At 36.1% G+C, this 12,613-nt stretch overlaps 2 protein-coding genes across 4 annotated transcripts; one reads left to right on the top strand and one right to left on the bottom strand.

Moving 5' to 3' along the window:
* dcaf17 (ddb1 and cul4 associated factor 17) lies at nt 1-5,581 on the bottom strand. Of its 3 annotated transcripts, XM_062431259.1 has the most exons (16): nt 5,565-5,581; nt 5,341-5,461; nt 5,077-5,221; nt 4,907-5,010; nt 4,254-4,344; nt 3,983-4,119; nt 3,796-3,874; nt 3,462-3,551; nt 3,265-3,372; nt 2,985-3,081; nt 2,710-2,852; nt 1,955-2,064; nt 1,644-1,731; nt 1,443-1,526; nt 482-637; nt 1-396 (listed from the first exon to the last, which is right to left on the bottom strand). In XM_062431259.1, exons 3-16 carry the CDS (start codon nt 5,200-5,202, stop codon nt 289-291), a joined length of 1,521 nt encoding a protein of 506 aa, XP_062287243.1. In that variant the 5' UTR covers nt 5,203-5,221; nt 5,341-5,461; nt 5,565-5,581; the 3' UTR covers nt 1-288. The 3 variants fall into 3 exon arrangements, with proteins under 3 accessions (XP_062287243.1, XP_062287242.1, XP_062287241.1); XM_062431258.1 differs by having other exon boundaries at nt 5,341-5,571; XM_062431257.1 differs by having other exon boundaries at nt 5,077-5,571.
* Nucleotides 5,200-12,182, top strand: mettl8 (methyltransferase 8, methylcytidine). Its single transcript, XM_062431260.1, has 10 exons — nt 5,200-5,298; nt 6,862-7,018; nt 7,301-7,392; nt 7,498-7,811; nt 8,656-8,705; nt 9,500-9,560; nt 10,638-10,777; nt 11,132-11,238; nt 11,384-11,449; nt 11,805-12,182. Exons 2-10 carry the CDS (start codon nt 6,867-6,869, stop codon nt 11,939-11,941), a joined length of 1,119 nt encoding a protein of 372 aa, XP_062287244.1. The 5' UTR covers nt 5,200-5,298; nt 6,862-6,866; the 3' UTR covers nt 11,942-12,182.
* The last annotated feature ends 431 nt before the right edge of the window (nt 12,183-12,613 follow it).

Raw genomic sequence — 12,613 nt, 5'->3', positions numbered from 1 at the left:
ACACAGTCTAAAAATCCTGTAAGTTCACAGGTGGCAGACAGAACATGGTCAACAGTTTGCAATACAGTGCAGAGATTTTATATAATTTTAAATAAGAGCTTAGTTCTGTAGAAACTTGATTATTTAATTTAATTTAATTTATGCAAAAAAGAAACAATTATCCAGAAGTGAAAAACAGCATTATACGTTTTAACAGAACAGCTATATCAAAAATAAACTTTGAGACAATGTTTACAACATTTTAAAAAGTTAAATGCTCTACAACAGCTTTGATTCACTTTTGCACCACTATTTTGTGGCAGCCTTCAGTTTGTAAACATGGCAGCAGAAGTTGGTGTTCTTTTGTTCAATGTGAACAATTGTGTCTTTGTCAAAGAAAAGCTCATGTCGATAAGTCTGAAACAAAAGATGAGAACAAACATGAATCCATAAACACATACACTTCAGTCTTATGTCGGTCCTGTCATGTCACGTTACTCACCTCATCCCACGGTTCAACCAGATCAACTGTCCTCAGTAACTGCCCACTCTGGTTGTCATGGAGTTGAATGTGAGCTCTTCCTTCTCCCTCTTCACCGTTAGTTACCACCACTGCCAAAAGGTCCAGCTCATCCTCATATTCCACCGTACGGAAAGTCTGCAAAATTACATGGTTATTTCTGTGAATCTTTGTCACCAATAAGGCCTGTATTCTGAGCATTATCAGCGTTCTTATTAAAGTGAAGCTCCACTTTAATAAAAACTTTAATAAGCAGCTAAGTAGTGGTTGAAACTTGCAGCACAAATGTTCAAGTATGGTAGGGGTGTTGTTAGTACTTTCACATCGGTGTTGGTAATGTTAAAAGGTACAACAGATTGCACTTCTGACATCAGCCAACACTGATGTGGCCAGAGGAAGAGGCAGCTATCAGAATAAGATTGACTGAAGGAAATAAATGTTGAAAATAATGTCATATTTCCAAAGGATGAGCATTCCTTCAGTGATCATATAAGTTTGAAACCTAATAATAATGGCTGACATTCCCAGGAATAAATAACTTTAACTAAGAGGTTAAGCTAAATAACTTTATTTGTAAAGCACCTTTCATACTGGAAATGCAGCTCAAAGTGCTTTACTTGATTTTGAGTAACACTACTACTAGAATATTATTTTGTATATGACTCATCTCAGGTAGGGTATGATGTTGAGAGTAGGATGTAGGTTGAACTTGATAGGCAAGTCTTTAAATCATTGATTATGTGTCTGACCTTTAATAATGAGCTTTATAATGTTTTGTGTCAGGCTTACAAATAAAATGTAGATTCCAAGCACACTATGTACTTTAATTTGCTAGACCTCTTCTGTGTTCTTACACATTAAATACATATATTTTAGAGTAACACAGTACAATTTTCTTTGCAGAGATACTTGAACAATGATTACAGCATAATGGTTTTGGTACCTCTTGATCTGGGTCATCATCCAGTTGCTGAAATCTTCTCTTCACTGCACGGCCTGATGAGGTGACAGTGACTTGTGAGGTAGGCTGCAGCAGAAAGAAAAACAGAAATGGGAAATTTTCTGAGACTGTGGAAATGCAGGCACAGTACTGTGGGTTATCCTGGTCAGTCTATTAAGAAAATAAGCATTGTATTACACTTACATTGTTGTTTCGATGGGTTGTCATGGAGAAATCTTCAGCTACCTTTGATGGCAAACAGCTGTTCTGTTCACCGAGGATTTTTAAGACACTTGGAGAAAAAAACACACAAATATTTCTTTTATAAAATAATGCAAAGGGAAAAAAAAATATATACACTGAACATGACCATGTGGATTTTAGGGACAAAGGTTAAGGCAAAAACCTTTAGGAATGTCTTAGGATTCCTAATGTCTCCTCACCAGGAAAATGTTTACTTCCAATGCCTTCCTCAGTGTTCATTTTATCATGTAGAAGCTGAATGTAATACTCACTTTATGGTGGTCGGTCCAACGTGAATGATTCTTCCTGAGTCGTCAGGGTGGAAGAAAATCTCATCACTCTCTAGAGAGCAGCAGTTCATATTCTGTATTCCATTTGATGCCTAATTTAGTAAAAAAAAACAACAACAACTGTATTTATTGTATGGAAAACTGTAAACAGTACCATGAGCACACAACTCTTTCTACAGTCAACTGGTGTCAGCTTCATCTTCAAGGTGTGAAGTTTAAAAAAAATCTTTTTTTAAATATAAGCTTATGCAGTATTTTTTACCGATGTCACAGATACACCACACTGATCAAAGCAAACAGAACTCTGGTTTCTTGTGTTTTTGGAACTGCGGCTGCTTATGCTCTTAGTTACTGATGATTTATCTCATGTCAGAAATAAATGTAAGCAGTGTTGTAAAAAAAAAAAAAAAATAATAAAAACATGGAATAATCTCTAAAAAATACACAGACCTTGTGTTGTAGGGGGACTATTTTGTGTTGCTTTAAATGGGGTTAACATGTTTGGTTCTGTCCTGTCCAGCAGCTGAAGACAAAGGCTGTCAAAAACATCTGTGGCCCTTCTTACCAAGACTCTTTCAAAAGGCTCTTTCAGACCAATTTGCCAGCAGTTAAGCCTACCATACAGCAGATTGGGGCCTAATGTATCTCAAGACAGTCTATGTTTTATACTCAAATTCCCACTGTTATTTCAATTAAATTTCATAATTTATGGTTAAAAAAAAGTTCTTAAAATATACCATAGTGCTGTCCTTAAGTGAAGAGATGTGGTGAGTCCCTTTGTGACATTTTTGTGGTGGCGTGTGGATGTAGTGCCATGGGTAGCCCCCAATCTGGACTCCATTATTAGAGCAGGACACCTCGAAGAGCACTGGAGGGCAATCTGCGTCATAAGATTAAGAAAAAACATCATGTTTACTTTGCAGGGAAAAACATTCATGCACGCCATGGCCTAGGTCTAATTAAGTCTTTCACAAAAAGATACTGCCATTCTAGACTTCAAAAAGTGACGTACCTGTGATCTGGATATTTACTGGGATACCAAATGGAACATCTCCCACTGTTTTGCCTCCACAACTCTGCTTACCAAGTGTTATCTTCTCTGCCATGTACTGAAAACAAAGAAAGGACTCTTTGAAAATATTCATGAGATAAACAGATATTAGTAACCAAAAGTATCATAAAACACTAGATGAGTAAATATTCACAAATGTACTTCTAATGTAATTTTAAAAAATGTATTAACAAAATAGTCAGATTGCTATATATTGTCTAGGATACAAAAAAATGCCCACCATTTGCAGAATATGCTCAAAGCTGAAGAGCTTCACTGACTTGGTGCTGTAGGACACAGCAAGGACCCCTTGAGACAGAACAACATCAGTAACACTATTTCCAAATACCTGAAAGATTAAGAGGAAAAATTTCATAGTAACATATCACTCCAACATGAAAAATAAAAAAAATGTTACAAACTACAAAAAATCTGTACCTTTTTGTTGATCTCCATAACGCCCACAATTTGCAAGGGGAAAACATGAAAGATGGCAAGGTGCATCACTGTATTCTGAGTGACACCCGCCTGGAAAAAAAAGAGAAAAAAAGATGTAAAATTCTGTCTTCTCTTCACCATATTAAAGATCCATTGCTTAAGACTAGTCATACAATGATTACTCAATTACTCAATCAGTACACAAAATATTCACATAAAGAATCTAACAAAAAAATAGGATAACAATTTTGATAATAATTAAATTTTAAACTTATACACTGCCTTGTAATACTTCAATAAAGGCACAAAACCCATTCAAATAGATTAATCTCACCTGCCGGGCTAATGGTGTTTCTTTGTTTTGAACAGATTTAACATAAAAAATCTCTTGGGAAACATCCCAGCCAAGATACCTAAAAAGAATCATAACACACAGTGAGGTTAAAAGGTTTGTAAAATAACTACAACTGAAAATAAATGTATTAATTTCCACTCAAAGAACTTGGAGCCTTAAAAAATACCTGAATTTATGTTTTGAAGAGAGGAAAACTCTCTCCAGCTCTTCTCCTGTTTTGGCTGACAGGCGATAAAGCCAGTTATTGGCTGTCAAAACCAACAGGCTGGGTTTATGATCAGAAGGAGAGGCTAATGTTTTGTCCTGTCAATAATTAAAGATTAAACAGATTTATCAATAATCTGAAACTCATTTGTCAAAATCAGTTCATTTCATGTTCAGTTCAAAAACATATATTCATTTAAATCAAAAAAAGGTGTTTGTTTAGTTTCACTTACGAGTGGGCTCTGACACAGCAAGGCATCTTCAAATTTCTCCAGTTTAGATCGTTTAGGCAGTTTGTATAGAAGTTGAGGCTCTGAATGAAAACTGAAACATGAACATAGTGTTTATCAGAGTGTAAAACTTTTATTCTGTCACCAGTCCTAATAAACATAGTATTATAGAAATCAGCAGCATACAAAATAAACAACCTAGTATTTAGGTGCAGCCATTTAAAGTCGCAACTGTCTCCAAAACTAGAAATCTTCTGTAACTCATCTGCTTCCATTTGCATTAAGAAAGACAAAATGAATATGGTAAAATGACTGATACCTGGGTTAGGGTTAGTGCAAATAACAGTATATGGAAATAGGGCCACAAAACATCTTCAGTGCCTCCAGTTTATCTGATTGACATGTCCATTGCACAGTTAACTTCATGATGATATGTTTCTGTTTGCAATATGCTTTAATCTCACTGCTAATTTTAATGTGGCATTCATTTTTTAAGTTTTATTTTAATATGTAAAGCAGAAGCATCTCACAAAGGTTCTTAAGGCAACTTAGTCAGGGCCAGCCCTGGCTTCAATGTACTATTGTGTACTGTATGTGTACTAAAGACTGAAAATTACTGCTGTGTTGTATTACTGAAGTTCAATATTCATACTCACCAGCTGTAACAGCTCTGGTAATTTTCAAAGTAGATTTTACCATCCTCATACATTATTGTGGATTTTGAGGTCTTGCTCCACACTTTAATATAATTCCTTTTGTCCTGCAATATAAAAAACGATTATAGTTAAACTTGTTATCTTAAGTAAATATTTCATGTTTCCATTACCTGGAGGATGATGTCTCTAAGGACCTTCATATTGTGCCTGATGAGAGACCCAGCATTGATACCTCTGCTCCTCCAGCTCAACACCTCAGCGGCGTTAAAGCTCCTTTTTCTCCGATACGGCGCCATCAATAGGCGGCACTTATCTCTACAAGAAGAATGGTAGCATGTCAAGAGCCACCAACTCCCTGAGGTGAACCCAACACAACACCACAGATACTACAGGTAAGATTTGCTTTTCCAGTCCGATAAATTTACAACCTTTACCTGTGCTGTATGTTCAGCTCCAGCTAAAAGTTCACAGCTATCCAAAGTGTTGCTGAGCAGGTGAGCCTTGATATATTGTCCTCATTCAATCAAAAGTCGTAGCTAGTCCACTTTGTAAGGGCTGTTGATATGAGGAGTGGTCCAGACATAGGGGAAATAAGTGTAGTCAGCAGTTTAAAGATCTGTTGTACAATTATGTCGCATTTTACCAGTGTGGCTACTACCTTTAGCTGCCCTCTCCTGCGCCATTTTTGTAGTTTTCTAAGGTCTTCTTCGCGTCCCTCTTTTTTCTTCTTCGTCATGTTTCCTTTTTTTGGTGGTTAGCAAACAGTAAGATGGTGCAAGAGCGCCACCAGCTGGCGGGGAAAGCCTCCAGTTGAAGTAGAGAGGTCAGTTCAAGAGACAAACGAGATAGGCTACAAACCAACAGCCAAGTAGGAACAGAAAACCAGACTGGAGTTATCATTGTTTTTTTGTTTTTGACTTTACTGATAAAAGATGTTGTCACACAACCAGGAAGCAGGTAAACTACCAAGATAGTCACACACACACACACACACACACACACACACACACACACACACACACACACACACACACACACACACACACACACACACACACACACACACACACACACACACACACACACACACACACACACACATTTATTACATATAGTATAGGTATAAGGTATAGGCACAAGCACACCACACTTTACATGCATACACAAGTGTTTTATGCTCTTCTTGTTGTTTATCATCATTGTTGTTTATCATCATTGTGTATCATCTAGGATGTGGTCCTCTGGCTGACCCAGTGTCTCCACCATAGTTTTCATCTGGAGAAATAATATATAAAATCACATCAGCCAACAAGATACACCATATTTCGGTGTTTGGACACAGAGCTGCACAAATAAGGTGCTTTAGATTACGTACCAGGTAATAGTGGCAGCGCTGAGGGAACAGCAAACTGGCAAGGTACATGGTGGCCAGAACTACACACAGACCACATACTGTATCTGCAGCCTCTGTGATGGGAAGCCCTAGAATCACTTCAGGAGACCTGAGGGAGGAAGAGGAGAAGCACATTTCAGATTTTACAAACAATTCCTGCAAAGTTCTACATTTTGTGGTGTTCTAACACATTGAGAAAATCATAAAATAATGCAAAATATGTAAAGTAACATGAGTGTGGTAGTTCAGTCACATTAAATATATCAATTACAGTAAAATTCAACATGGATCTGTAAACCTGTATGCAATAGGCTGCGTGGTGATGCCACATTTGTCTTCAGCAGCTTTGATGGCTGAACGGAAGTCAATGAGTTTCACAGGATACAAGAGTAACACATTTTTTAAAAACATGAGTAACAGACATTCTGTAAATGCACTGTCAAAGTACTATGGATGGTGTATTTGATAAATGCTAAAAGAAAATCAAGATATTTTGAGTGAGAGAAAAAGTAAGTTTGGAAGTGTATTTGAAATTAATTTAATTCTGCATGCATTTTTACAGAATAAATGCATAAACTTCGGAGCCTCTCTGTAGCCAAACTGGCTGACGTTTTCAGCAGATTGTCAATAAAACTAAAGAGCACTGGAGGAAGACCTGCAGCTCCGCTGGGTTCAAGGATTCTGACCAATCATGACGACATCTTTAAGCACAACATGTGGTTAGTGTTGTAGTCGACTCATAGTAGCTCAACACCTTTCTAAGACACTTTCCAGTTCTGAAATTTAGGCTGAAAGTGAATACCTTTTGGTTAACTTAAAAACTCATCTGGGAAATATATGTTTTAGTTTAGTATTTTATTTTATTCTTTATTTAATACATGAAACTTTTTTGTATTGTATTCAAACGTACTGGGTGTGGGAGGAAATGAGAACATTCAACACTTTTGTGAGTCATAGTTGACCCGATGTAACAGTTGCTTTTGTAATGATTAATGTTTTAGGGATCATGTCCAGTGGACAGAGGAGGACAAGGAAAATGCATGGCAGAAAGCACAAGAAAATTCCAGTGTACACATTCCTTTAAAGGAACAAGGTAAGAATGTGTTCCCTCAAAACTATTTTTACAAGATAGATTTGATTGGAGTTACAGGGCAAATAAAGCTTTTTATGAAAATATTCTTAAATCTCTGCCACACAGGTAAATTTGACACAGAAGCTTGCCAATATTGGAACACGTTTTATGAGACGCACCAGGATAAATTCTTCAAAGATCGCAAGTGGCTGTTTTTAGAGTTCCCAGAACTGCTTCCTTCAGATGCAAAAAGACAAGCCACAAACAGGTGTCAGGATGATGAGCGGGCAGAATATCCACTGAGTGGGTCTGACAGGGAGGCCAGACACCAGCAACACAGCTGCCACACACACCATAACAGGAAAACAGATACCACCGATTGTCAAGAGTCCTGTCAGATGTCTTTCCCAGGACAGCATGCATCTTTCAGGATATTGGAGGTTTTCTAAAATTAAAATTAATCTTGATTTTATGGCTATGGCTGTGATATGTTATGGAGCCCCTAAGAGGACATGGGGCAAAAGTCTGGTACTGTATATATATATATATGTATACAGTACCAGTCAAAAGTTTGGACACACTTTTGTCTGGTACTATATATATATGTTTTTTCTTTTTCTTTTTTTGAGTGAGCACCAGATGTGTGGCATGCAGAGGTCAGAGGATACCAGCCAGTGCATTTCTGCTTTTGCTGTGATAAAATGGCAGAACAGGAGTTAGCTGACTTCATTTTAAAGACATTACCGCTGTGCTTGCAAGTCGTCAACATTATATTATATTGTCTCCGAACGACCTTTCTAATTTATATATGGCATCTGGACAAAAACTTAGCCTAACTTACCAGGTAGCAACAGCTAGCAAAATTAGGCTGATGAATTAAGTGATTGCTAACATTATGTAAAGTTAACATCATACCTTCAGGGCATGCCATGAATTAACAGTGAGTTTACCTTATCATCTCTTAGTTGGTTGATGATACATTCGGGTATATTTTTATAGTTTTCAGGAAAGTGAATTAATCCACCCCTGCTGTCATTCTTCTGTGGGGCCTTTTGACAGCTCTGTGTGTGGACACATGTCCCGACCTGACCACAAACTTTCTCCTGAGCATGCGAACGAGAGCGCACGAGAACAGACCCCCCCCCCCAATATCCCCTTAGGGGCTCAGTAATGGGTCTATCATTACACAATTATGATGTAGTAAAAGTATTAGGCTGTAAGTCACAATATAACTACATATACAAATTTGCTTGTTGCTCAATTTGTCATTATTTCTCTTCACAGGTTGGATGTGGGGTTGGTAACAGTGTATTTCCCATTGTTGACTCCATCAAGTGAGTATAAATCTTGAGATATGTATGTATCTTGTATTTTAGCTAACCATTTTAACATCATAAATGTGCATCATGTGTAAATCATTATTTCATATAAACCCAGTATTAACCAAGAGAACAAAACATTTTATTTATTTAGTTTAAAAATGCATATTGTGCACACATCATCCAACTGCACATCTCTAGCTAATTGTTGGCGTTGTAATGACAGGAGTATTATAAATATGCAAATATTCCTTGTAATATTAAAATATACACCAACAGAACAATACTACAAGGCTACTTTTATATAGCTCAGTCGGTTGTTGTTACTTATGACTGAATACATTTTTTCATCAGTATGGAAAACCTCAGAAACATGAAAGAAAGATATGTTGTTACATTGATGGTTAAAAACTTACATTGTTGGAGAAACTTTAATCCCTTTCTGTTCTTTCCATTTTACCTGTATCTGAATTTGAAATACAAGCTGCAACAAATTTAATTTTAATAAAATATAACTCTTTTCTTTTTTTATCTCTCTAACAATGGGAATTAATTTGTAAATGTCATGTCTGTAATGTCTGATGCTGATCAGTGTAAATAACATACCTTTTAAAGAGCGCTAGTTGGTAATAGTTGATTTTTAAGTGGCTCAGATTAGAGTTTCAGTGCCATAGAGCTGTCTGTTTTTACCTGTATATGTGATGATGATGATGATGATGATGATGATGATGATGATGATGATGATGATGATGATGATGATGATGATGATGATTGATAAAGGTTGATGAGTTGGCTGCTCTCTTTCACAGAGAAACCAGTGCATTTTTATACTGTTGTGACTTCTCCCCTCGTGCTATTCAGCTGGTAAAGGTAGGTATTTCTAGTACTGTTTGGTATGAGTTTGAACTGTATATAGTGTATCAGGGTTAATATTATTATTTTTGTATCTCAGGCTTGAGAAATAGCTCATCTTATTGAATGATCACTCATCTTCACCTGTCTGAATATGTTTGCAGTTGTATCCTGAATAATGAGATCTATTTCTTTAAACCTTCTGCTGATGAAAGCACAAAGCTGACAGAAATCTAATGAGTCATATATCATTAGGGTGAGAGCATAATGTGAAAATGTCAAAACAAAAGAGAAGATTGCTTTGGATGTGTCTTATTATAACTAAAGGATTCAAGTCAAAACTGTTCACAGGCACAAGAAGTCAAAACATGCATAGAAACTACATTAAATAGAAGACCAGAGAAGGACTCTGTCTCAGCACAATAAAGAAATACATTTTTAATTATGCACAGGCAATGACATTATAGCAGATTGTGCCATTTAACACAGCCTTCTTATTTATAGAGTCAAATATTGTTTTACATGTAATCTTGACCCAAGATTAACTTGGACACTATACAGTATTTATTTACTTTATCAAGCTGCAATTAACATTTGATTCATTGAAGAGGGAGAGGGGAAATTAAAATATCTTGAAAGTAATTGTCTCAGACAGAGCACTTGAACGTTGAAATGAAAAAGTAAATCAAGATGCATGACACATGGAGCAAAAATAATCATATGGCTTGTGATATTTGATGAAAATGTTTTTGTTCCATACATTTGTCTTGTACAACTCCGGATTACATTATACCAGATAACTTTTGAGAAATGATCTTCTGCTATATAATAATGATTGGATTAATAATAATACTGTACATTTACATTTTAATCTGACTTAAAGTAAGTGCAGAATTAATTCACAAGCCACCACTTACAGGAGAGCAAAGGTCAAAGCCACAGTGCCCATGCAATAGTTGACACACACATCCTACATGATATGGAGAAGTGATGGAAAGGCGGAAAAGATAAAGGCCTGTGAAATTTGGATATAATATTAAGTTGTAAAGACACAATAAAACATTTTGGACATCACCTACTTTACTTTCCTCACAGGATCATCCAGACTACGATGGCTCTGTATGCCATGCCTTTGTCCATGACATTTGCAAAGAGATGGCCTCCTTTCCCTTTCCTCCTCAGAGCCTGGATGTTATTATGGCAGTCTTTGTACTGTCCTCCATTCATCCGGAGCGGTAGGTGAAGGTTACCGGACAAAGATAGGAGAACCTGATGTCATTTATCATCTGCCAGCTGCCCCCTCCCCCTCCCCCTCCCCTAACCAGTTTAACCTTCCCAACTCACCTGCACTTTCCCCAGGCTTTGTTGGAATGTCATTACAAACCCAAATCTCAATTTAAACTCAGACTCTGTTTTATCATTAAATGCAATATGCTACAATTTTTGTTCTACATTAAACAAGAATTTAAGAAGACCTATACAGGAACATATTCCCACACAACCCTCTGTGTATCTTGTCCTTGGTTCTTCAGTAGTTGCAGTCCTGTTATATAAGATTATTTTCCCATTCATTTACATTTTATCCGCAGAATGCAAGGAGTCGTAAACCAGCTATCTACATACCTGAAACATGGAGGGATATTCCTTTTCCGTGATTATGGGAGATATGACTTCTCACAACTCCGGTTTAAAAAGGGTGAGCTTCCAGATATGATTCTATCTGCCTTACCTAATTTCTTGTATATTCTGTGTACCATGTAGTGTGTGTGCTCATGTGGTTTTTGACAAACATCTTCATTCTTTAATGTTTTTAATGTAATTGTTTAATCTTTTACAATCAGGTCGATGTTTATCAGAGAATTTCTACACACGTGGAGATGGAACCTGTGTTTATTTTTTCACAAAAGGTATTTCTGCATTATGACATCTGCATTCCACATTAGGAGATTCTTGCTGTTTTTGACCTCTGCAGGGCCACCTTGTTTCCTGACTTTTGGGCAAACAGACATTGCAGAATTTTACTCTTGATAATTTGCAGATAGCTCTGTAACAGCATTTAGACTTTAATGTTGGCACGTAAAATCCACAATGTAAAATAATAGAACTGAACAGTGACGTATAAAGAACAACTTTATTTTTAAACAAATTTTAAAGTTTTTAAGTTTTTTTGTGTCAAGTGTAGAGGGGACTTGGACTCACTCAGAGCATTTTTATACATGTATTATTGTATTAATGTTTGTTTTGGGGTTTTTATTTTTACAGAAGAGGTTCATGATTTATTTTCCAACGCTGGACTTGAAGAAATTCAAAATCTGGAGGACAGACGACTACAAGTTAACAGAGGAAAGAGAGTTACAATGCACCGGGTATGGATGCAGAGCAAGTACAGGAAACCTTAACACACCACCACAGGATCATTTGGTTAGCTATGTATTTTTATAAAAAATCATATTATGCTTTTCTTTTTTTTTTTTAAGTTATTTTATTTTCTGCTTCTATCAATTCATTCAATCCTTATAACAGTTTTGTCTGTGTATCTGTACACCAACGATACCACATGCAATAAACTTTTTGTATAAAACATGTTTTCAAACAGAACTCCATTGTCATGCTTTTCTTTTGATATTTCACTGACTTAGAATTGGAATGAAATTGTCTTCTTATTTTTATTTTTTTTAATCTTGCTACATATTATGGAAGCCCATACTTAGTTATACTTGTGAAACACTAAGTCAAACTTTGAACCTATAAGTCAAAATTATGAGAAAGTAAGTCATCTAATTATTTTGATTTATTAGTTCAAACTTTTACTTACTATTTCAAAAGAGTGTCTTACTATCTCATATTTCTGACTTAGATGAGACTTTGACATGGTTTTAAAATAATTGTTAAAGCAAAAATTATTTGTGAGTATTTTTCTCTTCATCATGCCTAAAACTTCAGATAATCTGTGTCTGATCTTTTTGATTTAGCAAATCACTTTTTGGAGTTAGTATGTCAAAGTTTGATTTCATAACTCAAAGTTATTACCATCACAATCACATCATGGCTAAACTTGATGTATTTTTCTT

Source organism: Scomber scombrus, chromosome 13 (genome assembly GCF_963691925.1).
Source record: "Scomber scombrus chromosome 13, fScoSco1.1, whole genome shotgun sequence".
NCBI classification, from domain to species: domain Eukaryota; kingdom Metazoa; phylum Chordata; class Actinopteri; order Scombriformes; family Scombridae; genus Scomber; species Scomber scombrus.
The sequence above is the reverse complement of the archived record's forward strand: the minus strand, read 5'-3'. Positions and strand labels throughout refer to the sequence as shown.